Source organism: Trichoplusia ni, chromosome 8 (assembly GCF_003590095.1).
Source record: "Trichoplusia ni isolate ovarian cell line Hi5 chromosome 8, tn1, whole genome shotgun sequence".
Classification (NCBI taxonomy): Eukaryota; Metazoa; Arthropoda; class Insecta; order Lepidoptera; family Noctuidae; genus Trichoplusia; species Trichoplusia ni.
The window spans coordinates 2,453,560-2,479,587 of NC_039485.1; the positions used below are offsets into that span (position 1 = coordinate 2,453,560).

At 33.6% G+C, this 26,028-nt stretch overlaps 1 protein-coding gene across 1 annotated transcript in view; it reads right to left on the reverse strand.

Annotated features, from left to right (window-relative positions):
- The window catches only part of LOC113496443 (chaoptin-like), a 67,694-nt gene that overhangs the window by 15,164 nt on the left and 26,502 nt on the right, over nt 1-26,028 (reverse strand). The window contains exons 2-3 of the mRNA XM_026875665.1: nt 12,471-12,583; nt 6,050-6,139 (exon numbers count right to left, since the gene is read on the reverse strand). Coding sequence (XP_026731466.1) covers nt 6,050-6,139; nt 12,471-12,473 — 93 coding nt within the window. The 5' untranslated portion in view covers nt 12,474-12,583. The remainder of the gene's footprint in view (nt 1-6,049; nt 6,140-12,470; nt 12,584-26,028) is intronic.

Below are 26,028 nucleotides of genomic sequence, written 5' to 3' on the forward strand. Positions count from 1 at the left end.
TGGACGTATTTTGAGTAGAGTTATAATATGCGATGGAATTATTGTAAAGGTCTCTCTTTTGCTAATTAATTTACGAATCGTATTTAATAAAGCTAAAACGGTTTGCTGTAGCACGACTTGGGAAAGGCTATGTCCAGCAATAGACCGCAATATGCTGATTTGATTGGCTGATTGAAAACCAAAGCAAATTATGGCACATCGAAGTACCTACAATTCTACTTATATCCTGTTACAACCTCAAAAACCTGTCTGTGAAATATCAATCGTACATTTACCCCTTCCACTTACACCCTTTTGTCAATTCGAATATCTCAAACCGCACCAGGTTTCACGGAAATACTCAATGATAATTTAACATGTGTTTTTGTTCAGCAACACTTAACTTCCTCATATATCTTTAACATACTGCGGTATCCAGTAATGTGTAGGGGCCTAGCGGGGTTTGTAACGTCGGACCTTCTAAAAGTATTCACATCAATTTGGGCTACTTTAACACGTGTATTTCCACCGAAACATTTCGTTCATGATTTGTTGGGATGCTTTCAGCTTATTTTCGTATCTACCTTAATGTACAAATAAAAACGGCCTGACTTCTGAAATTAGGATGCGGGTTTCCTTTTTACTTTTTTTCATGAACGTTGCTTTTCGTGGGAATTTCGTTGGTATCAAAATAAAATGTGCTTTTTACGACTTCGTTGCCTTTTTACTAAAACACCCAGTCTAAGGCATAGTAGTGAAAGGATATATCATAAAGTTTGAACATCGACTGATGATGCTTTACAAAATCCTATAATCCTATTGATATTTTGGCAGTCACTAACTAGAACATGTAGATATTGTTAAAAAAAACAATCAATGATTAAAGGCCTTATGTAACTTATAATATTTAATACCCTACATAAAAGTATACTGCTATGAAATAATTACAGCTAGCTTTTTCCATAAAAAATAATCATAATAACATGGTTAATGTTGAAACCAGATCGTTTGGCAGCGTATCGCTATAACAATTAAATTATATGGCCTTCCTAATGTTTAACAATAACACGGAAATATCCTTAAGTGTTTGCGCTAATGTTTAATTTTTAGAAAACGAATGCATAAAAGAGAGCAAGAATAAGGTTAGTGAGGTGGATTCTGATTTTCTGAACACGCCTTTTTGCTGGAGATAGGTGTCGATCGATAAATACGAGTGCTTTTAAACTAAAATATGGTCTCACCTCACCTCATAATTTGAGGCAAACTCTTGTAATTTGGCAAAGCTTTGTAATTATGAGCAAATCATAGTGATTTTTTTAATATAAGCTCAAAGGAGACCAAAAAGATCCGCTTTGTTCTGTTTTGAATCAAATTTGAATCGGATAATGATTTGGTCCCAAAATGGTACTATTGAAACAAACGAAGATCAAGTAGCGATCCAGTATCATCAGCATCATTAGCTGTCGATCGAGTGTACTTCCAACTTGTGCCACTGCACTAATTGGCGCCACTGTCTATAACTTCATATCAATTCGATTGAATCGAAACACGGTTACAGTACAAAAATGACATCCTGACAGTAGGAGAGAAACAAACATACTTAGTCTGCGTTTCGACCTGAGATGTGGGACGATGCGAAGCGAGGGATGTGTTTGTAAAGAACCGACAGTATCGCTACATTTACCTCGGCCAGCACAGCTCTGGTGGAAACGGCACAGTAGTCGTCCTCGCACAACACATTTATATCGCACATCTGTAGTGGAAACGCGGCTTTATTTTAGAATTTTCTTAAACAGCTTTAGATACAGCTATTATGTCTGTAAAGTCGTCTCAAACGGCCAGACACTTCTATTTATTCCTGCAGAATTGAATCTAGGATTTAGTTATTGTGAAGACGATTGTATTAGGGCTTATGCAACGTGTTTGTATAAAGCCTGAAGAGAAATACACAGGTAGTTTTGTTATTCCACAGACTATATTTTTTTATTGTTCATTTGACTAACTTCCAACTGTAATTCTTTCTCGCTAACTGTTTTATTCTGAAAGTGATTTTAAGTAATGAATTGTTGCATTGTAGTAAACGAAACTTTTATAAAAATAAAGATTTTTATGACATGAATATTGTGAGTTACAGATTTATGAACTAAAGAATAGGGCAAAAGAGGAAATAAATTTTATTTCTCTATCTCAAAAAAGAGTTTTTGCCAAATTTTCTTCTAAAGAAAAGTAAGATTTAAAGTAATGAATTGTTGCACTGTAAAAGCGACTCAACTATAAAAAAAAGATATCAAAATTCTTTGTTATAAATGTATTAACTAAAGAATAGGGCAAAAGGAAAATACATTTTATTTTTTTATCTCAAGAACGAGTTTTTGCCAAATTTTCTACCGCTAAGACAAGACATGCTTTATATTTTTATGAAAATCAAAAGAATATAAACCGAGAGTCTGCCCGTAGCTGTAAAATTTATTTCATATTGAACTCTAACGACTTCATTTCAGGTCGTAAAGTTGAAATTATGGCATAAATTTATAGCATAGTTATGGCCTTATGACTCTCACAACATTAAGCGGTTTAATGATCAGAAACCGAAATTAGATCGTCTTATGTTTTGAAAGTATTCTTTTGAAGAGATTGTATTTAAGGTTCTGTTTCAATGCCTTTTGTAAAATATTCCATTAAGTGTATTCGAAACAGACTTTTAACTAAAAGCTAGCAATAACATCAATAAACTGCTTGTCTGTAATCTAAATATAACTCAAAAAACAATGGCGTCTTGCTAATAAAAAAAAAGTTAATCATAATAAAGGTATTTTTTGTAATTAAAATCCCTGTTAAACTCCAAACAAATTACCCAAAAATTTTCAAACCAAACTTCAATAAAAACTCCAAAAAATAAGTCCCTAAACGTATTATTCTCTAAAATTATACCGCTGCCAAAAACTCCCTTTGAAAGGTCAGATATGTTCTGAATATTCCACGTTATGCTAAATAATAGGGCACTTACTTGCCACTTACTTTCATACCCTCGGGCCGGATCACACAAGTGTGTTAACCCGGTGAAAATTTTAGATCGCCAGTCTGACTTACTGGAACTTTGTAGCACAAGGTTATTTTGATACGCTGTTGTGAAGTTATTGGAGTAAGTTTTTATGTTTAGCTCGATCTATCATATACTTATCCGTTCCTATTTTTGTTTGAAATGCAGATACAGGGTTATTGTTTATTTTTCCGCAAATTCTCTCCCTATACTTTATCCATATTATTTTGGTTTCATTTTCCAGTTTCAGCGGATTCAACTGATGTCCCATGATATTAGAAGATTTTTAGTTAATCAGCATGTTCGTTAAGTCGACTTTTCATCAAATCCGAAATACTTGCAAGTTTTCGAACTGATAAACCGTCCAAAACATTTGTTCAAAAATATAAAAACATTCCAGAATTTTTTTCTTTAAATCATATTAATAATGCAGAAGAAATGCTAACTACCCTTGAAGTTTTCTTAGTGTAAACTTTCCCAAGTGACGTATTACATAATATAGTTACGTCCAGTGCACTCAAAGCAGCTAGATCAGCTGCTTACCTTAATAAAGTTAAGTGGGAGCTCCATCTAGCTTGTATAACCTGTCATTTGCATGGCAAGAATATAAAATGGAACGTCCAAATTTGCGAGTGATTTCTATCAGCTCTATTTACCGTTAAGGTAAAAATAGAGCATGGATGTGGATGGATCTGGAGAATAGGATGACAAAAGAAACGATCGATGGATTGTGTAAAAGACGATAAGGCTGCAAAGAGTGTTTTTTGTTAGATGACGAAAGTTAAAAAAGGTCTCCCGATGTAACGTATATAAATGAAAAGTTAACAAATAAAAAATTTGATCCTTAAATCCCTTTCATCCCAGTTACTTTTGAACCACTACCAATTTAACAAGACAATTTCACGTTCCCGATATCTTACTTACCCGTATAAGACCAGTTCTTTTAGAATAGCGTTCAGACACGACAAAGACAAAGCGCTCACTAGCAACAAATCTGTTGTAAAACAGTCTTGCAGCAGCCGTCCAACTAAAACAAAACTCTTTTGTCGATGATAGGTCGCAGATCATTACTATGTCGTAAAAGATAAAACAGTGTCAGATACATTTCTCCGAATTATTACGAATTGCTGACAAGTCAAAGTCACGTGACTCGACGGAACCGAAATGTCATTGCGCTACATTTCCTATTCGAATACGATTTAATGTGTGATTGACCTGGTATGACCTATGCCACGGATAAGCAAGTGGTAGAGGTCATCACGCCAAACCGATTAGACGTCAAGTACCGCGGGTCGATCCCCACGTAGGACAAGCATTTTTGTGATCAACTAACTTTTATTCCGTGTCTCGGTGTCTTTGCGTATGTGACTTCAATGTTTGTAAAGCATCCCCCCTGAACACTAAAGTAAAATTATTCAATGCGGTTTGAAGAAAAAATATCAATGACCAAATCGTAAGATAGTTGCAAGACGGTTCTGCAACTACTTTGTAGCCAGTGAGCGCTGGTTCTAAAGTAGATTTTTCTTTTATACAATTTCCAGATTGAAATTGCACCCGATAAATACCGATAGGTCGATAGCCGGCCCGGATAACATTGGCCCTGATAGCGACATTTACAAACGATATACGATAGTATCCCCTATCTCCGTTTAGGGCGTTCGACAATGTCCGTTTTAAATTCTTTGCCACAATTGATTACAGGAAAGGTTGGTCAGTATAGAACCTTTATGTAACAAGTGGTTGTATCAGTGTTGTAGTATTAAGTGGCATGTGCGATGGCGAAGATCGATGATATACTTTTTAATAGCTAGCTTAAATATTAAATATATAAGTTTATCCTAGATAGTATTTGGCTAAACTAGTCGGACGATGCTGATAAATACAAGTGATTAAACTATCATCGAATATTTTAGTATTAGTCTGGTCCGCGCTGGAGAAATTATGTCCAGCAGTGGACTGCTATAGGCTGAGATGAGACGAGAGTCTGGTCCGAAAAAAGCTAATTTTGTAATACTTTCATTTTAGTAGACTAAAACGTTTTTTTTTTAGTTCTGCCTGACTGATTTTTGAAAAAAAAATGAACCCTCAATAAGTGTTGTTTGAATTTTAAATCGATGATCTTTAATTATTAGTTTGGTCCTTCTGCTTAAAATAAACATCTTATAATGTTAACAATCTTTTAAAACAAAACAACTTTGAATACAGAATAACCAAGTACCAAAGAAAAATTCTTCCAGAGAAAATTTATGCTTTAAACTCAAAAGCATGAATTATAACTGCATTTTGTACCTAACATAAAATAGTCAAAGCAGCAAAATGTACAAGCAATGTCCTCTCTAGTATTTTATAAACTTTTTCCAAGTTTCTTGTACAAGAGAACAACTTAGTTCCATGAAGTTCCTAGAATTTCTAAGTTATTTGAAGCAAAGAGGAATCCAATTTTATACGTGCATGAATCACTGTTACATGGAAATTTTGTTCTATTATATCAGAATAGAAACTCGTAAAATATGTATGAATAGTTTGAAGGGAAGGGTATAATTGTGATTAAAACCGTTTATGTTGCGTGTGGGTGGAAATGCCTGCTTTCTGTCTAATGTAATTGCAGGTCATTGACTTTAACAGGGGCGGGTTATTAAACTCTTAAATTTTAATATATTTTTTTTTAAAACGACTCCCGCACTAAGGAATTTAATCCTTGTATCGCGGGGGGTTTTACAAACATACAAATCACATGCACAATGAAACCCAGACTTAGAACAAGCATTTGTACTTGACTTAGGACAAATACTTGTCCTACGCGGGGATCGAACCCGCGACACGACGCGTATAGTGGTTTTGGCGGGGTGACCTCAACCACTCGGCTATCCGTGCCGATATCCTGCTATATGCCTACTACATATCTAATAGTCGGTCTTCCTCTTAGATTAAGAACATTTCTTCAATAGTAGGTACATATACGCCATACGCCGTATAATTAATAACATTTGAATTTCTGGAAGGAAATGTTAGGTTACAAAAGTGACTTACTTCTAACGCTCCCGACAAGGATGCCCATATCATGAGCAGCAGCGTCACAACCACCAGCGCATACCCGAACTTGATAAACGCCATTAAACTCTGAAACAAAATAAAACGTTACATTAAAATCTAATACGTTATTTAACTAGGCATGCGAGTTAGATAATACTGCAATAAATTACGGATGGTTATTTGAAAACTGAATTTATGTGTAATGTGCACATGGTATTCGTGGCTTAAATATTTCAAATTGTGTATCAGTATAATTTTAATTAGATTGAATATCAACTATGTATTCAAAAAGCAACATATTATATAACAAAGACACACTACAACGCAATTTATCTTTTTACACCCTAAATAAATGATATAAACAAAAAAAATACTGGTCAAGTACGACTTGCCAAGTAAGGCAAGTCTAGCTTCACAGTTCAGAGATACAGCCTGGTGATGGAAACTCGAATTTCGGCCACGGCAGTTAGTGTCGAAAGACCAACACCGATACCTACACCGATGCGATCTCTGTTCCCTTACTTTACTCATAAAATTTATTCGTTACCAACAAATTTATTTATCTTTATCTTATTTGTGCGGTAATCGTAGTCCGAAATGCGGCAGTTTTTAAATAAAACCTCAATAGTTATATGCCCATTATAACCACCGCGCTTATAAAACTTATACAAAGTATATGGGCACAATGTAATGAGCCCACAATTCGCTACATTTTAATTGTTTAACGTGATAATGGAGGCTCGTCGAAATATTATTATAGGCGAGTCGAAACCGCTGTTATCCAACTGTTTTATTTAAATTATTTATGGACATTTCATTGTATGTGTGCAAAATATTGACCATTATATCATGGGGGTTAAAAATTATGTTTAACTATTACAATAATGCATTACTACCAAGCAAGGGAAGTTATATAAAAGACTAGCTGTTGCCCGCGACTTCGTCCGCGTGGTTAGAAGATATAACTTATGATATGATATACCTGCCCTATTTTTTCCACATTTTCCATTGTATCTTCGCTCCTATTACGTATTACGTGCAATTTTTCAATTTGGACCAGTAGTTCCTGAGATTAGCGCGTTCAAACAAACAAAACAAACTAGTTTTGATTAAGTAAATTAAAGTAAATTAACTAATATGGAAGTAGGGGTTAATAACGTCACTCGTCGATAAGAGGTTTCCTGATAAGTGACGTCACACGAGATTTCTACTTAGGTCTTAATTTTTTAAGCAGTCAAAGAAAATCTACCTATGTGATACATTTTTTTAATATATGTGCCGGACAAATTCTCTTTTTTTCAAGACGGTAAAGGTCGTTTACCATATCGTATTTATTTTAAATTTAAATTATCATACTTAAAATAAAATAAAAGACTTCTGGACCAAAATTAGTATTACATTCACAGAGTTCACACAAAATTTTCTTCTACACTGCGATTAAGAACAAAATGATTACGGATTCCGCACACGTACGACGTGTAACGTACAAGAAATCTTTTCCGACTCGCAACGCAATCTCGCCTATGTATAAATAATATAAAGTCTATCGTATTTAACAGCTAAAATTGGTTGAATTATTTAAAACACACTAGCTAACTTTCGCGACTTAACGGCTATGTATTGCAATAATTATATATCACCTAAACGTTTTCATCGGAGTTACCTATGAGTAAATCGGAGATACAACTCTCACTTAAGTGGAAAAGTAATTGTTTTAATACATTATACAAATAGTTACATATATTATGAAATTTTGGAGAGTCCTAACCGTAGTTATTATTGTAACGTTACACAAAATAACGATCACTGTTTTCCGCAATCGGTTGGCATGTGCTAGCTTAGTAACTTTTTTTTAACTTTAACAGATGAATTTTTATCTAGGTTCTTAGTCTTTATTATTATAAACTGCTTGCTATCTGCCAGTAAGTACCATTCAGTCAAGAATGGCAGTTTCAGACATTAAATGAATTTAAACTTTTTAAATTTTTAACATCGTATTGCCTTAACCTTTGGGTAGGCATCCCTGATAACAATACATCCTATGTAGGTAGGTTGGTAGATATAATAATATATTGTGTGAGGAAAAAGATTTTCTCGATGTGAAACAAGAAATAAGGAAGGTACTGTAATTAACTTCGTATATTATTTTCCTTTCTTCGAGAGTTAATGGTCTCGGTTGAATAATAGTTTTGGAGAATAGATTTGACTCATTGTGCGTTACAGCATGTATTTTGTATTCTATTTAAAGGCATTTATTGTCAATGATAAATCAATAACTAATTCTCAACTTTAAATAAATAGGTACACATCAGGTATCCAAAAAAATTGACCTAGTATTCTATCATATAAAAATCTGGTGAAAAAATGTTAGGATAATGTAATTTCAGGTATCGATATCTGACATAAAATATTTTAAGTTATGTTCATTTGAAGCCTTTGCTCTACTGCAAAGCTTTAACAACCTAATTACGAGGCTCTCTGTTTCTGAATCAAACATGTAGTCAGGGAAAAATAAAATAATGCAAAAAAGTTACCATCCGTAATTTTTTTATTGCACCAATTGTTTATTAGCGACTACAGCAAAACATCAGAAAGCCGTTCTAACCCTTCGGGAGAAGAATCCAAAAAAGTCAAATAATACTTGAATATAGTAACTGTCTATTAACAAGATTTTGTGCTATAATAATAGAAATTCTAACTTTATATGAAACAGCGTGAGTTGTGTGAATGGGACACGGTTGATATCGACCGCCCAGATTTTATGAATAACCGGCTTATCCCGAGATAAGACCAAGATTCTGGTTGGCTTTGTAAGCACTCCCATTATGTAAGAGTTCGATTATTTGCCGAAATTAATATTTTGTAGAAATTTGGATTGATGGTAGATATAAAGAAGCGGTAATAAATCTTTGATTTCAATCTGAATATTTCAATTTTTGTACCTAGATTAGTGTAAATTGAGATCTTATATCGTCAAAATCAAAAAGTTTTTATTACAAATAGGCCTTTTTCAGACTCTTTCGAAACGTTAGTTATGGCTCTTGTTTAACAAACATCTTATATCTTTTATAGATCCTGATTGTTCACGACAATAGACTGTATTTTGTTGAATAAGATTTCTAAAGTGTAGGTGACTTAATATTTGAGATATTAGACTATATTGGAGTATTCGATAAGCAACCTCTTTGCTAATTCTACTAGCGCAGGTGTAATAATAAAGAAAAAGTGCATATCTCTATATTTACTGTTTTATAGAATAGTTATTTCGCCGAATAAAAACATGTTTTGCAAAAGAAGCACACAGTTAAACTGTCGTTCTACCTTTATTTACAGCCTTCGAATATTCTGACGCAAAAATAACTCCATCAAATAAATCTGAAGCCATATTTCTTTATACACCTACATTTGGGACTTACATCTTTCACCATCTTAGACAGCTCAAATAATATTTTAATACTCCTCTCTGGAGTATATTGATCCTATTTTAGACGTAACTTTCAGCATTTTCCTTTATTTAAAGGTCCCTCTTTTTTTTCTTAAACGACTCTCACATTAATTGATTTAATCCTTGTGTAGAGAGATTTATCATCATTTAAGTCACATTCACAAAGACATCCATGCTGATAAGGAGCATATGTTGATCACACAAATGCTTGTTCTACGCGGGGATCGAACCCGAGACACATCGTTCACAGTGGGTTTTGCGTGGTGACCTCAACCACTCGGCTATCACAAAAAATATTTACACGATATTATCTTGGCTTTTGAGATCACTGTGTGTGTTACATGTAATATGGTAATATATTATAATAAATATGTAAATAAAACAGTTTCGAGCGATATCTATTGGTTATGAAGCCTTTGGGAGGGATTATTCAAGTGTTTCTTCAAAGAATTTGCGATAACGCTTTTGTTCAGACGAAGGGGATAAGAATTCTCTCTTCACTTGTAAAGATACATAGTTAGGGAATGTTTAGGTAAATTGTGTTCGGTGACTCCTAAACTTTTGTAATAAGATGAAAAAGTTAACAAAATTTCTTAATTTGTTACCCGCTTTAGGTGGATAAGATTTTTTAGGGTTCCCTACCTAAAGGGTGAAAGCGGAACTCTATTATTGTGAGTGTCCGCTGACTGTCTGTCCGTCATTTAAAATGACCCGTGACATGTAATTAGTTGACATTTTTACTGGTGATGTATTTCTGTTACCGCTCCCATAAAAGTATCAAAAATAACACCGAGGTTTAGCAACATCTATTACTGTTATAAATTTGTTTAAAGAAATCTAAAAAAAAAATTGAAATGTTGTCCGCCTGTTTTTATTTATCACTCTTACTTGTATTATTGTAGCAACCTTTCAATTAAAGTTGAAGGTTTTTTATCACAAATCATAAAGTAATGGTGATTATACTCTATATCCAACAAGGAAGATATAAAAATTCTACAACAACACTAAGAAAATATTTCTATAGCCGAAACATAAAAATATGCCAACAAAAATCCGAAATAACCTTTACGCCATCGAATTCTAAGACTGAATTGAAACGCGAGCGAAGCAAATTGGGCCGAAAATATCCTTCTACCACCCTCCACACTCGTACATTTTATTTGGCAACACTGCATCCGGTTTATTCCGTACGCGGTTTTATGAAAAATGTGGAAAGAGTTTGTATAGGATATTTTTATTTCAATAAGTCATATGCACACATGCTGTGCAAGATGCAAAAAAATATATTGAAAAGTTTCGATATTTGCTTGATATGAAATTGTTTAGGACTAGAGCGAGATAAAAAAAAATAGCTAAAAATGGCTGGTATTGATATATCCAACAAATGGAATGAATTATTTTATATATTTTCAAGTCTACAAGTACTAAGTCAAAGAAAGTTTAAGCCGCCTTCAGGCTTTGATGAGGCTTCACACTTCACACATCCCTGAAAATTACAAAACGATAGCTTATTTGAATTTCAAGTTCCTTACAGACAGAAAAACAGACGAAAATAAAAGAAAATATTTTAATTAACTCGAATTTAAACTTCGTCGAAAAATAAACACCGAACTCACCGGTACAGGGAAATTATGTCATATTTGGGAGCTCCTCATAATTTATTTATATGCGGACTTAATTTATGAACGACTGAAGCCACTGTATCAATATTTGGCGAATATTCGATGTACCTTATAAATAATTTGATGTTCGTTTTCCAAAATAACTTAGTTTCATTTCGAATTCCACGCGCATATGCCTTATTTCCGTCAACAGGCGGCCAATTGTGGGCCTAGCAAGGAATTTTGTTATGCACATATCACTCACAATCGACTCCCAACCTTATTCCTCTTACATACAGTTGAAAATCGCATGCAGGTTGAAAAACATTTTCCGATGCGACCACGCGATTCAATATAGTTATTTGTTGTAGGAATCGAAGTATACGCGCGGTCATATTTTCCATTTCCCACAGGAAAGTAGGAAAACATTATTCGTGAGGCAGGAATTACAACTGATTTCAGCCGAGTCCGGTACCGAAAATATGTGGGCCACTTTAGAATTACACGAGGGAAATACTTTGTGGTACTTTAATGCTCGCATAGTAACTCAGGTGTCCAGTGGAAGTCACGTACTTCAAACACTTTAAATCACGTGCTTTATTTTATGTATTCTTTTATTGTTGTCTCAGATTCCTTTGTTCATATTTCTTGAGGTCGAATGGTGAAGTGGTTTGAACAATTCTATGCAGTTATGACAGGCTGTGTCTGGTTCACCGTACTTGAATGATGATATAGATATACAATCAAATTATGTCGTAAGTAAAAGTGTAAAAATATGATATCTAAATTCATTTTAATAAGTCAAATATTTTCAGAGGCAAAGGTCAAAGTTAAAGATTCTTTGATTCGTAAAAATAATGAGGTATCTATTTCATTTGACTGTAAATATTAAATTCGTCTATGTTCAATATTTTTTTATATTAAATTAAACAATGCTCATTGAATAAAGTACTTTTAAATTATAAATATCAAACAAGTTTTAGCTTGTGTTTTAGAGAAATAAGTCAATTTAAATAAATGCTACTTAACCTTTTGAATATGGCACTTATATTTTTCTTTCATTAGCACAAATACTTACGAACGTGCGTTAAAACCAATTAAAAACCTTACCCGTAAATCTTGAAAAGAAAAAAGCAAGCATTTTAAATCTAGCACTACAATTACCCAATTTCTACATAACAGTCTACAGCAAACTTCTATAAAACAACACAGGCAACACCAATATAATAAAACCATCAAATCAAATTATCTACTCAACTCACTATACTAGGAACCAAAGCTTAAAGGGCCAATCGGAAATACAATGTTACCTACAGAATAACAACTACTATGTTGGCTTCAACACAATTTAATCACCACACTCGCCACTCACCATATTTCTGCTTGCAAGTGCTATCCCCCATAAATCCCATGAATCGGGGCCATCCGGTGATATTCACTCAAATAATAAACACTCACTTTATTCAATTTGTACGATCACTTTTGCTGTAATCAAAATTGAAATGTTTTGAGATGCTTATGTTTGTAAAATTGTATTTTGTGTGTGAATTCTACTTCTTTCTATAAATATCTTGGACAATAGAAAAGAAAAGACAAACAGAACATAGAAAGGATGTAGGTTGCTGCATTGTTTATAAAAATAAATTTGATTATAGTTCTTCATTTCTTATCTATCCCGATTTCGTTCTACGCTAGAGGTAGTAGAAGTGCGAAATTATCTTATTGTCCATTTATATTTTTTAACTGTAGTTTTAGTGTCCATAAACTCCTCAAAACGGCAGGACCGATTCGGTTTTTGTGTTATTTTTGCGTTTGCGTGATCGATCACCGGAATTATTTAAAACCTGATCTATAAAAAAACTAGGAACATGTAAAATATATCTTAACAAAACCGTTAGGTACCCAAGGGCACAACCTTTTAATAAAGCTTTGATTGTCATCTTTCGTTGCTGTCTCTTCATACTACATTATAATAAGCATCTTTTGTAGGTAACGCACTTTCCTAACATAATATACATTCTTTATTTTCTGGAATTTTCAATTAACGAAAACAATAGGCCGAGAATATTAATTATTTCCTTATTAGCGTACAAATAAAAATCTATTTCATCATTCTTTTGTTACGTTGACGAGAAAGCAGAATTAAAATTTAATGATTTTAATACAAGCCTATGAATTCGTGGAAAGATTATATCGCTATACCTACCTTAAAAAAATAAATACACAATTGGAGTGTATTACAAACGATAAGGTTAATATAAACATGCTTTTTAATTCATTTAATGTTACATCGACGAGGGCCCAGTTGACGGAAGCCTCGATTTTCATTCGCAATTTGAAATCTTTATCAGTAGGTTATTGAAATGTAGACAATTTATCAACATTATTTAAAAACATGTTGTAATCCTCCTTATAAGATAGGTACAATACTCCGCGTATTGCGGTTTTTCTACTAATACAGATTTTTTACTCATTTTGGAAGCATCTCTCCAAATATATTTTATTGTCTGCAAGTATCTACGTTAAGAATAGTTCGTATATTTCCGAAGCCATCAAGATTTTTATTTACAGCTCAAAAATATTTGGATTTCCTAAGGAGTCTGGCCCCTTTTTAATAAAAAAGTAGATAAATTGACCCGTTGTACCTATGTCTTTCAAACAATTATATCAAGACCTCGAGTAATCTCACCGTCAAACAAAGATCCAAGTCACTTAAAAATAATTAAATTTTATTCAATTTAAATATTTCCGAGGAAAACCCAAATCAACCCCTAACATTCTTCTTTTACATTAAAATACAAGAATTCTTTAATAAAACAAGGGATGCGTTTTGTTCCAATTACTATTTTGGTATTCGTCTGACGTATTTCAATTAAAATAAGGGACTGAGGATCTGTTCGCTTATCTGGTTGGTTTGTATCGGATTTTGAGTTCTGATATTTAAGTTAGGATCTTCAAATGTATAACAGACTTCTTTATGATGAGATAAATGCCCAAAGAAGTGAAGTCAATCTTTAACTTGCTTTATGTTTTTTTTTTCTATATTTCCTTAGAATGCAGAACGTAACGGAAAACATCAGTAATGGAGTTTTGTACTAGACTACGAGGAACAATAGTAGATATGTGAATTATCATTTAAAAGTCAAAATTATCTATTCGAAACATGTCTGTCCTGTGCAACGTATCTTGTGCAACGAAATTTTAATAGTATTTTTACAGAACATTTAACATTGGGTAGGTTTTTGGAGCTGCCTGTGTCTAAAACTGTATGCCTGTCTACTCATAACCTTTGGGAATAAACTTTGAAATTCCTAAACTACTTCACGGGTCGTCCCTTAGTCTAGACATTTCCTTTGGGACTTTTTTGACCCTCATCCATTTACAAAATATTATTATTAGTCCTTCATACGAATACAATAAGGACGAATGTTACTTCGCCCATATTTTTTGCTTGAATACTCCTGATAGATTTCAACGTACATATACGTCGATTTTCGACGCAATTATGATCATTGACTCGCAACCCCTCCACCAGGGCCCCAATTATGCTATTTAACAATGGCCGATGTATGAATGGCATTTGGATTAAATTTGAAAGTATATCTATTGTCTTAACCATTTTGTCAATACAATTATTGGAAGTTAATTGTTTTGACTTTGAGTGTCACCCTCCCATACTGAATTTACAATTGTTTCAGAGAATACTAAAATTGTCATTTTAAGCCAAATTTCATTAATTCATCGGCCGTTGTAAATAGCAGAATTGGGGCCCAGGTTTCGGACTTGGAGTCATTTTACATATATAAGGGCACCGGGCCCAAAATTAGTCGGGCAATCCCGATTAATAACCGTGCGTAAACCATTAATTTTTATATATACCTACTTATGAAAGGGATAAGAAAAACAAAATCATCCAAACCAGCGGAACCGTGTAGTGGTTTAAACATACCTACTATGTTTACAAACGATGAGATATGTTAACTAAGAATTATTCTGTTACTCCCGTCGGGATTCGTCGCTCATTTTAGTTTGTTCGTAATGCAAAGAGCTTTAGACAGAATGACGGAAGCGGTACCCTGATTTGCATACTCATTGTTCACTTTACTTGCACGAATATTATTTAAAGTGCTTTTGTGTTTTATAGTTTTGCTTACTCGTAATTTTAGTGTAGTATGAAAAATGTTATTTAAATACAAGCTTTTAAATCAGCTCGGCTCATATAACAATATGCAGCGCCTGCTTGAAAATAAACATTCACATCCTGATTATGTGAATAGTTGCAATGACATAATTATCAGGCGTTAGCATACATAAATAATCCCTTGAATAAATGTAATGTTCAGAACGTTGATGGCATTACATTATTAATATTAGATATTAAAAAAAAAGACAAAAGCCGGATAATTTTCTGTTATAACTAGAGACACCTATAGGTATGCAACAATGTTACCGAGGTAAAATGGTACAAAATGCTAGTAAACATAGCATTGAAACTTCTTTGAGTCAAGGACGTTATTATGACTGTTTTCTGCAAAATTACATAACTACGTAATAGCTTATAGAAACAGTTTATGTAAAATTAGTATCATAGAATTGTTTCAAGGAAACATAATTTAAAGTACAAAACATTATTATTTAAACCTGCCTTAGTTTTGTAGGTAATCATTAGAGAGACACAAAACTAAAAAAAAAACATGTTAATAATCTGTTTCATGCTGTATTGTTACTGTAAAGAAAAAACAATCGAAGAATTCAATGAGAATTCCTGAAACCCATATCAATGAAACTAACGCTTTTATAGCAAAGAGTTTCCAATGATACTCACACGTGTTCAATATGGGTTTTGAGTGTGGGTCCAATGATATCTAAGTGAATTATCCGGGCACGAGACCCGGGCATACGCTATAACCAACCTTTACCAATTGACAACTCTTAAGTACGACCGTAGGTGTGGGAGAGAGATCGCACGCTACGACGTTAAGCGCGCTGTCTCGTGCCCACTACAGCAAATATCTTAATTTATGAGCTAGTAGTAGGGTTTATGAAAAAGGTGTATTGATAAGACGTTGGGTCTGCCATTGTGATTCAACTGTTTAAAATATAACCTTATTCCCGGTGTCCGATTTCATAGATTAATCTTTTGAAATATAGAATTTATATCCAGAATTATGTTGGATATATTTAGTAAGGTGATTTGTCTTTTTATATAATAATGGGCAATGGTCTTAATTGCGGTAAGCAAAATGTACGTAGATAATAATTTTATTTTTATTCGACTTGGCAAATGGTAATTTGTCACTGACTAGTCACTTTATTCGTATATCGTATTCGTACTCCGATTCAGTCCGAAATAAGTCGGAAAATTATTATTCTTTTAACTGGCCCTCTTTATTCCTAAGTGCCTGCGCGGGCAAAGACCGTTCATAATGTATACTGAGAAAACCCTTGCATCATTTTAAAAGAAGCCACTAAATTTAAAAAAAATGTTTAGTGTGAAAACAAATTATAATACCTACATAATGAATGTATTCGACTCTAATAATAATAAACTCAACTAAATAGTAATGAGTAGGTAATTCACTTTGATGAAACGTGAAATGAGACTATTAGGAATCGCTAAGCGCGAGTAATCACTGATCCAATTGTCTTGAGTGATAGAGAATTATGGCATATTGTATCTTGATTGATTCTTAGATTTCTATTAATATAAAGGAGAGTCTTAATATTGAATTGCGTTAATTATAATATTAGCGACCATCAGCAATAAATTTATTTTTATTTTGGCTGATATACTAGACAATTAACTTGTAACAGAATAACGAGCCACTCTATAAAATGCTGTAGGTAGCGTATGCCCACTTTTTTAATTGCATTTTCTCTCCTAGCTTTATTAATTTATAAGTGCATCGAGTTCGTCTTGAGAGCTCATTCAATATTAATTTTATTTTCATGTTGTTTGCTCTCTCGGCAATATCAATATTTGTAGTAAGCTCCTGCACGAAACCTATATTCAGACGGTAGATACAGTTCTATGTTATAAGAGACGACCGAAAGGCCATCGATCACAATTCAAACTTAGTAAGGCTAAAACACGTCATGAGATACATATGAGTATCTTACTGCAACAGAATAGCATAATAAGAGTGGTTGTTTTTAAATTAGAAGGTTTAATTTTTTTATGACGATGATGTGTGGTCTGGTGCATGGAAAAGCTTTATCCAGCAATCTTTTACGGAGAGTTCTACTTTTACGTAGATTTACGATACGTTACCGTACTAACCTCGATTTTATTTTAGTGGGAAAATAAATACACTAAAATAAATTCAATAAAAAAATCGCTTTCTTAGCTATCACGGTTTTTGACATACAGCCTGGGCCCCGATTCTGCTATTTCACAATGGCCAATGAATGAATGGGAATTGGATTAAATTTAAAATTATTCCTATTCTCTTAAGCATTTTGCCAATAAAATAATTGGAAGTCAATTGTATTGACCTTAAGTGAACCGCCCCATACTGAATTTCCAATTATTGTGTAGAAATATGCTTAAGAGAATACGAAAAATTTACATTTTAAGACAAATTTCATTAATTCATTGGACATAGTAAATAGCAGAATTGGGGCCCTGGTGAAAGACGGACAGACGGAGAATGGAGCCTTAGTAGAGTTCCGTTTTTACTCTTTGTGTAGGGAACCTTAACAACGGTAAAGCTAGGGCTAGAATAAAGATAGTTACGTTTAATTGTAAGTAGTCTTCCACTGCGATAATAAAGTCATAATACTCAAAAGTTTTTGCTTCACAACTTGTTCATTTATTACATAAAGTTTTCAGCTCTACATTTTGTAGTGTTTTAGTTTCATTTTTATTTTACTCAGGATTGATATTTCTTTTCAGATGTCATAACAAATTACCTTTAAGTAGATAATTTCTGGCCAATTAAGCTGTAAAATAATGACGTTAATACGAGAAAAATCTGTGCTCAGCTATGATTAGTTGTTAGCATAATTGCGCTATTAAAATAAGGCATCTGTCCATCTTTTAGAAATCTTTTACATAGTATTATTTATATTTAAAAAAGTTGATAGCTGATCTTCATGTATAAACAATTAATAGTCATGTTTAAATCTATAGCATTAATTGCACCGTTTAAAGAAAATTAAATATTTAACTGGCATCTATTTTAACTTTAGTAAGATTGATCACACTTAAGACTAAAAACATTCCAGATTTACTCTTTCCCGTAACTTAAGTTTATCTGTTACTATGGCTGCTCTGTTAAACAAATAATTTCGTAAAAGTAATTTGTGCTGGTTTCGTGGAAGAGAACTTCAAGTTAAGGTAACAGGTAATATAATATTGAATAATTTCAGCCTGTGTTGGTATAACTGCACGTAAGAGGTTTCTTATACTGAAAATTTAATCAAACACCAACTTCCAAACCATTATGGCCATTTTCCAATTAAAATTTAATTCATATATTTTTTTAAGAACGGGACTATCTTCTTAGGAGCCATTGTGATCCAAAAAAAGGAATTCTTTATTCAAACTCATACAAAATATTTTACACGTGATACTTTCCATTTGAATATCTTTTAAAAAAGTTTTTATGCAATCGTTTTTCAAGAGAAATTCGTCTATTTTCCGGCTATGCAGGTTTCAAGGTGCTAGAAAAGATGAATGAAAACTGATTGACAAAGAAAGTATGTGGTGAGTCTTAATGAGAAAGCTAGAGACCTCGGTTTTGTTTGGCTCTGCTTTGCATTCACAGACATGTTTTAAGAATATAAGAGGTTGATTTTCATGGTCTACGAAGACAGAAATACGGTTAAGGTTCCTGAAGCTGTTCATCCATCGCTGTTCATACGTAACTTAGGATTAAAACGCAATCTATTACTAGGCTCTATTGTTTCTATGTCCGTCTGTCTGTTCAGGAGAGTCAGCTGCATGTCATGAACAGTAATAGTTAGTCTTATCAATTTTGCAGATATAATGATATGCTGTAGTCGCTTTAACAATAAATAATGTAAAAAAACGAAGTTAAGCAACGGTTTAAATGGTCATAAGGTTGATGGGTGACCATTTTTCTGCAACTTCGTTTTACCTAAGCCTATCTGTACGGTAGCCTCAATGACTCGAGTGACTCACATTTATTTTACTTCTAAAGGATAGCCATAGTCACTAACGTCATTTTGCTAAGTGAAACTCAAATGTCTATTTGTCTCTATATTTTATTTGACACAGATAGAGAAAACATAATAGTTAAGAGCTACTTTAAAGTTGATGTGATCTTTACTGTGTAAGCTTCCAACGAGACTAGTGATATTGTTGTCTCAGAAGCCTTAAATATTGATTTTTGCAACGAGCGACACATTTACATATTAATTTACATGTCTACATAGTAATAGGGAACAAGATAAGGAATAAGATGGATGTAAATATTACTTCTTTTTGTGAATATTGCGGTAGCAATGGGTTTTTGTGCAAGCTAAATCTGCAAGAGAAATTCCAGGTAAAAAAGGCTGATCTGGGAAGGCAAAGGCTTTAGGGGTTGTTATTGAATAGGAATATGAATTTTAATGATAGACCCATACCACTATACTATACCGCGAGTCCAGCCTTAAAATTCTTAAGGAATTTAGAGAGAAGTAGCATCGCCGATTAGCAAAATTTAATACGTTAAAAAAGTTTTATTTAAGAGCAACGCCCAAAAAATATCCGCATGACCATATCAATTCCTGATTTCACGCCCAGGGAACCCATCCTTTGTCCGTCTCATAGGGTAGTGAAATTGGGCTGACACAAACAAGAACCTACTGTCCCTGAACCAATCGATCCAATTAATTCTTTAATTAAATTAAAGCAGTCGAAACACGCCGTTGACGTGTCTTACTCCCAAATGAAGCCAGTAAAGGCCTCACTAAATCCGGATTAGTACGTCGCAAGCGGAAATTAGGTCGTTCCGAAGCCTACGACATCGATTTCGTTTTAACTCTATGTTTCGTGTGTCAATTTAATTTAATTTTCTTTATTGTGGGGATCGGTGGGCCGGGTTGAGAAATATTTTATTAGTGAAACTGAATATTTAATTGTTTCAGTAATGACCCGTTTGGTGAAGCCGCTTTGTAGCTTTTGTTTTAAGGGATATTTGCAGAATTATGGTTTTGGCTTTTTCTGCCAGTGTAGTGGCCAAACATGGGGTCTCTATCAAAGTAAGCTTAAAGTTTAATGAGCAAAACACAGTCAGAGGACAGTAGAAACAAAAAAGGATAGATTAAGTAAACATTGTCATGTACAGTTATAAAAGACTCTTTAATATCGTTGTACGGACAACTTTCAACAATATACAAAAAAAGATTCTTTAAAAAAGGTTGCACATTATAAGCAAAGTGGAGCAAAAAAAGAATTAACTCTGTGTTCACGTGTCACCCTGACCCACAACTTTCAAGGCAACGAAAATTGTTTGCCAAGATTTACATTTCGTGCCGCTTTTTCAGCTACGTACGGTCTGGCGTTATATCGTTGCAGAATAGCTCACTTTACTCAACTTGGCGATTAAATTGGGTCACTTTACTCGAATCGGCGATAAGGATGGCACAGATTACTGAAATGCGCGATTTGAGGCTTTTGTTGCGAATTTTGTCGGTCGAAAGGATTTTAAAAATGGGATTTTTGGCTTAGCTTTTCAGCTAACCTTATCCTAAATATATTATAAAGCAGTATCAGGAATAGTGTAATCTAGTTTATGTGTGCAACAAAGTTAGCTATAATAAAGTACAGTAAAAGAATAATACCGCAATATTTCATTGCCATTTTTATTGTTATGCAAAAACTGTTTTGTTACGGCGAAGCCAAGTCGGAACTGATTTATTTGTATTCTAATAGTTGTAGCGACACAAATTGGCTAAATGCGCCATAATGTGACGTCATTGAGCTAGATCGCAATGCCGTTGTACTTCAGGAACACTCCCGTTAGTACTATCTAGTACGTAAATTATTTATAGTTTACCAGAATGAACGTCAATCAAATAGTCTTTATGGAGATGACTTTGACGGAAAGCTCTGAGACCAAAGGCTAATGAATAAAGCCTCGATTTCAGTTATGATTATACTGAAATTCTGAAGTCTCTCCACCAAGACATTTTTACGTTTGCTGCGATTTTGAAATGCATTCGTTTAATGCACTAACACTGATATTTACTCAGTACTTTATTCACTGATATACCTTCCGTATACCTTTTTTTAAATATGAATGTGAATCGTGATTAATGAACGTGTATGGTTTTGTTTTATTCTTCTTACCAATTCTCTTTTAAACCTAATCTCATATCCAATCGCTATGATCGAAATTTAATACGAATATTTGGCAGTCCGAAAATTTAGACTTTGGATTTTCATCACATCTCATAACCCAGTCTCCAAATTTCTTACCACACATGTTTATTTAACAAGTGATTACTCCCGGCTTTGTCCATAGCTTTCTTCGTTTCTAGTCCTAATCCTACTGGGTTTTCAGAATCCTCATTGATCCCCACTAAATAGGAACCTTTGAATCTTGCGAATTACGACTTGTCTCTTCTATGTTGTATCGGATTTTACACATAAAACCTTTTTTCCGGCATTTTAGTACTGAACTCTTTCGATACGATCTTTTTTCAGATTTTATATTCTTTTTTCGATTTTTTATATGGAATCGTAAACTTTCTCACTTTTATGGAATTGTGTCAAAGTGGGAATAACTTTGTGTGGATTGGATTAAATTCAGAATCTATAACTTTTTTATAGTCATGGATTCGTATATAGTTTTGCGTAAAATTAAATTTACAAAAACACGTGGCCCGAGATTACGCAAAAAGCATAATTTGATATAAAATATAAGTCAATCAGATTATTTACTGGTTGTTTACAGTTTGATGCAGTTATTGATTATTTAATGTTTGTATCATCATAATTAAAGCTCGAACTGTTTGCTGAAGCCTTTTCAATAAATAGCTAATTGATTGTTTGATCGGGCATACTAAGTATAATTTGATGAGTTTAATTTTCGAATAATATCTGTTTAAAATAATCACCAAAATCAAAAACTTATAAAAAAGGAACTTTTTCTCCGATAGGGAATCGATTTCATAATGAGATGTACAGTAATTAATAGAAGCCCGAGTAAAAGAAATATAAACGCAATCATTCAAATATTATACTGAGGACGAAATCCCGTTGTTTTTGTGTCGAAATCTGTTAATACCAGCCTCTTTCGCCTCAAGTACCTCTTACAAAAAATATAACATCGGCAAACGGCGAACCCTTTAGTTTTTACCGCAAACCTTGTTTAACCCTCCGTCACGCGAATCACCCATTACCATAAAGACATTTTGGAAATCTACAATACACTTCGGTACGAACCTATTTTAACGACTTTAACCCAACTTTGTGAATTATAAACGGTAAAGTTGAAACAGAGCGGGTCAAGTTTGCGCTCCCGCAAACGCGGAAGGTAATTTCGGTGTTCAATAGATTTTTCCGTCGTCCCCACTTGAATGTGAACCAATTTCAAATCAAAGCTGCTCGCGAACGAAATTCTACTTTATTGCCCACTAAATTAAGTATTGATTTGTTTGCTTCACTGAGTTGTGTGTTGCGTTAGGATTTTTTCCTTTAGGCTCTTAGTTAACATTCTATTAAATGTTGTTTGGCTAACTTGTTGGCACTTTGAGGCCGTCTGAAATGTTTACCAAGTATGTGCACAATTTATCACTGAATTCAGTAGTTCAAGTAGAAAGGCGATTATAGTTTCCTCTTAGTTTGTAAAGGTACATAAAGTCTTCATTATCAATGCAACTTTCGGCTATCGGAGTCTTTGAGGCATGAATAGATTTTTATTTACAGTATCTATCTTAATTCCCCTATATCCCAGGTCGGTCTGCGATTGGATCTGCAAGCTCTAGGTGGCTCCAACCTCCTGGCGGAACTTAAACGCGAAGTATCAGGAGAAGACCCAGCTATGGTTGTATTATTAGTACATTCTGCCCAATTTATAACTTTACTGTCTGTATATCCACTCAGGGAAAGGCAAGTACCGGGATAGCGACTCCAAGATTCGGTCCGTATGCCCAGGAAAGTAAGAAGGTCCATGTGGAGGAGATGGGTTTTGTATAACTTTATATCGGCATCAAAAGCGTTTAGATTGGTAAGTAATATGTTACTGAAAGAATACCTTTCTCAAAAACCCTAACAAATTTATCATCACACATAAATTAAACTCTCCATTTACTTCAAAAACATTGTGATAATAAAATAATAATACACAATTTCTACAAGACTTTGATAAAATAATTATCAAAGGAGAATTTAATGTGCTGATAATGACTCTGTATTTATGTTTCGCGTAACTTACATCTTTGTTCAACCCGAAGTTTAGGGTCCCCATTACACGTAAATACTCTTAATTAAATACTTTTGTTTGTGTGTTGGTGTGTTCATTATCTAAGCTTGAACATTTTAGTATGTAGTCTGATAAACGCTTTAAATTTTATTATCAATTTCCGGACGATTTAAGGAGTTATTTCTTAATTTGATCGTAACCTGTTAATTTATAATGTCATTTTGCTTTTACTAATACTGTTATCAGCTAATGACATTAACTAACATCTAATGTAACTATAGTATATTTTCCACTTAATACGTTCGAAAAACATTACGTCACAAAACAAAGCAGATAGACACTGAAAAAACTTAAATCTATACTAATATATGTATAAAGCTGAAGAGTTTGTTTGTTTGAACGCGCTAATCTCAGGAACTACTGGTCCAAATTGAAAATTTTTTTTGTGTTGAATAGACCATTTATCAAGGAAGGCTTTAGGCTATCTATCGAGCTAAATCATCACGCTGCGAGTAATAGGAGCAAAGATACAATGGAAAATGTAAAAAAAAACAGGGCAGGTATAAATCATAACTTATATCTTCTACCCACGGGGACGAAGTCGCGGGCAACAGCTAGTCTTTTGATAAAAATTAAAATCTTTTAATTTTATGTAAATTAAATATTTGCAAACATTCAACAAATCACAATAACATCGTCATTTAAACTTTCATTGTGACCTGACATTTAATTCGGGCCCCTTCGTTAGTTAAATATTTTAACATGATTACAATTTGCGCAGTTAGTTGTCAGACTAAAACCCAGGTGGAGAGAAATTATTGTCTGTATTAGACTAGACAGGTATTAAAGTAGGTAACTTAAGTTATTAGATTTTATGTTAACTGGTTATATATTAAAGTAGTAGGAGGTTCAATCTTGAGATATGAGAAGAATAATGACCTAGCGATTAAGCGTTAATGAAAGTATTAAAAGATGCCACGGTTTACTCACGCGTATTTATCGGGATTGTCCTACTAGTTTTGGACCCAACGATAGCGAGTCAAATAATGTTTATAAATTGCACTTAGATGCAACACTTACAGTGTTTTTTTTTAATCTAATTCGAAACATATATCATTGAAAATAAACAAAGTAACTATGATTTTATATCTCAAAAGCGGAGGCTGCGTAAAATCTTCATACTTGTAGTTTTACAATCCCGTTTGGATTTAATAAAGATAATTTTTACGTTTTTCTATTAAGTATATATAATAAACCTCACTCGTCTGAACAATGCACAGAGACATGTCAACGTTTATTAAAAACTCATTGACTATGTCCTTATGACATTTAATGCATAACCATATGTTGAAGCAATCGCACTTTAATGGCACCGTACCTTGTGAGAAAAACTTCAACAAAAACGGAGCCATATTATGTAAATTGCTGCCGTAAGCCAAATCAGCACTGTGCTAATTAGATATATTAGTGTTCTTTCAAATAAACAGAACGTGAAGTGTAAACATGAATATGTTAACAACAATAAAATATAATAGAGTACTTTTTTTGCTATAAAGTCAGATTATAATACTGGCCAGACGTCTACCACCACTCCGTCTGTTCAATAAGCGAGACGGTAGGTATACACTGGTAGAGCGGTCTTGGTTCCACAACAGTACCAAAAGACTCTATAAATCTCCCTTAGCTAAAAGTACTCAGTGCTGAGTGACGAACATGAAGCATTTTTTTTTCAGATTTCCAATCATCAAATGACTGTTCCCTCTTTGGGTTGAGCGGATCAGACTTTTAGCGACTAAAACTACAAAAGTGTTGTCGTCTGCATCCACTTATAATGGAGTGGCATAATGGAGAGCATAACGATGGAGTATTTAATAACATAAGTTTTGTAGTAAAGATAAAAGTTTAGAATTATATCTTAAATAAAATATGCTATTGTCATATCATCAAGCGAAGTCTGTGAGCTCTTAAAAATATACTTCGGCACAAATAGCTAAAGTTTGCGCTTCAAACAATAAATGAAGAAGACGTAACATTTTATAGTAACCACATCTCTTTTATTCTTGTTCACAGACTATTCTTCAGACATAGATCCTAGCTGTAACTATGAACTTGATAGTTACTTAAAAAGATGTATCACTTTATGGCATTGCTCTGGTATGTGCATGTAGATAGCATTGTTTACCGTTACATTAGGTAGTACTTGCTTGAAAATCTTTGCAATAGTTAAAAGACAAATTACGGTAACTGATACATTATTATTTCAAGAGCACAATAATTCACATGTACAGAGTCACCAAGACTCAGATAAAGATTCCTTGGATCACACAAATGCTTGTGTGCTTGGAGGATCAGACCTGCGTCACGGAACACAGTGATTCTGGCGTAATGACCTGCAAATAAAATTTAGTTTACCGCACTGTAATTATTAAGATGTCACATTTTTCTGTGTATTCCTATATTTTATCCATAAACCTTACCTTTTGTTTTCCCGAATTTCGTATGAAATATAGTGAAAACGAAAGCGCTCATTCATGTTCTGTTTCATTGAATTAT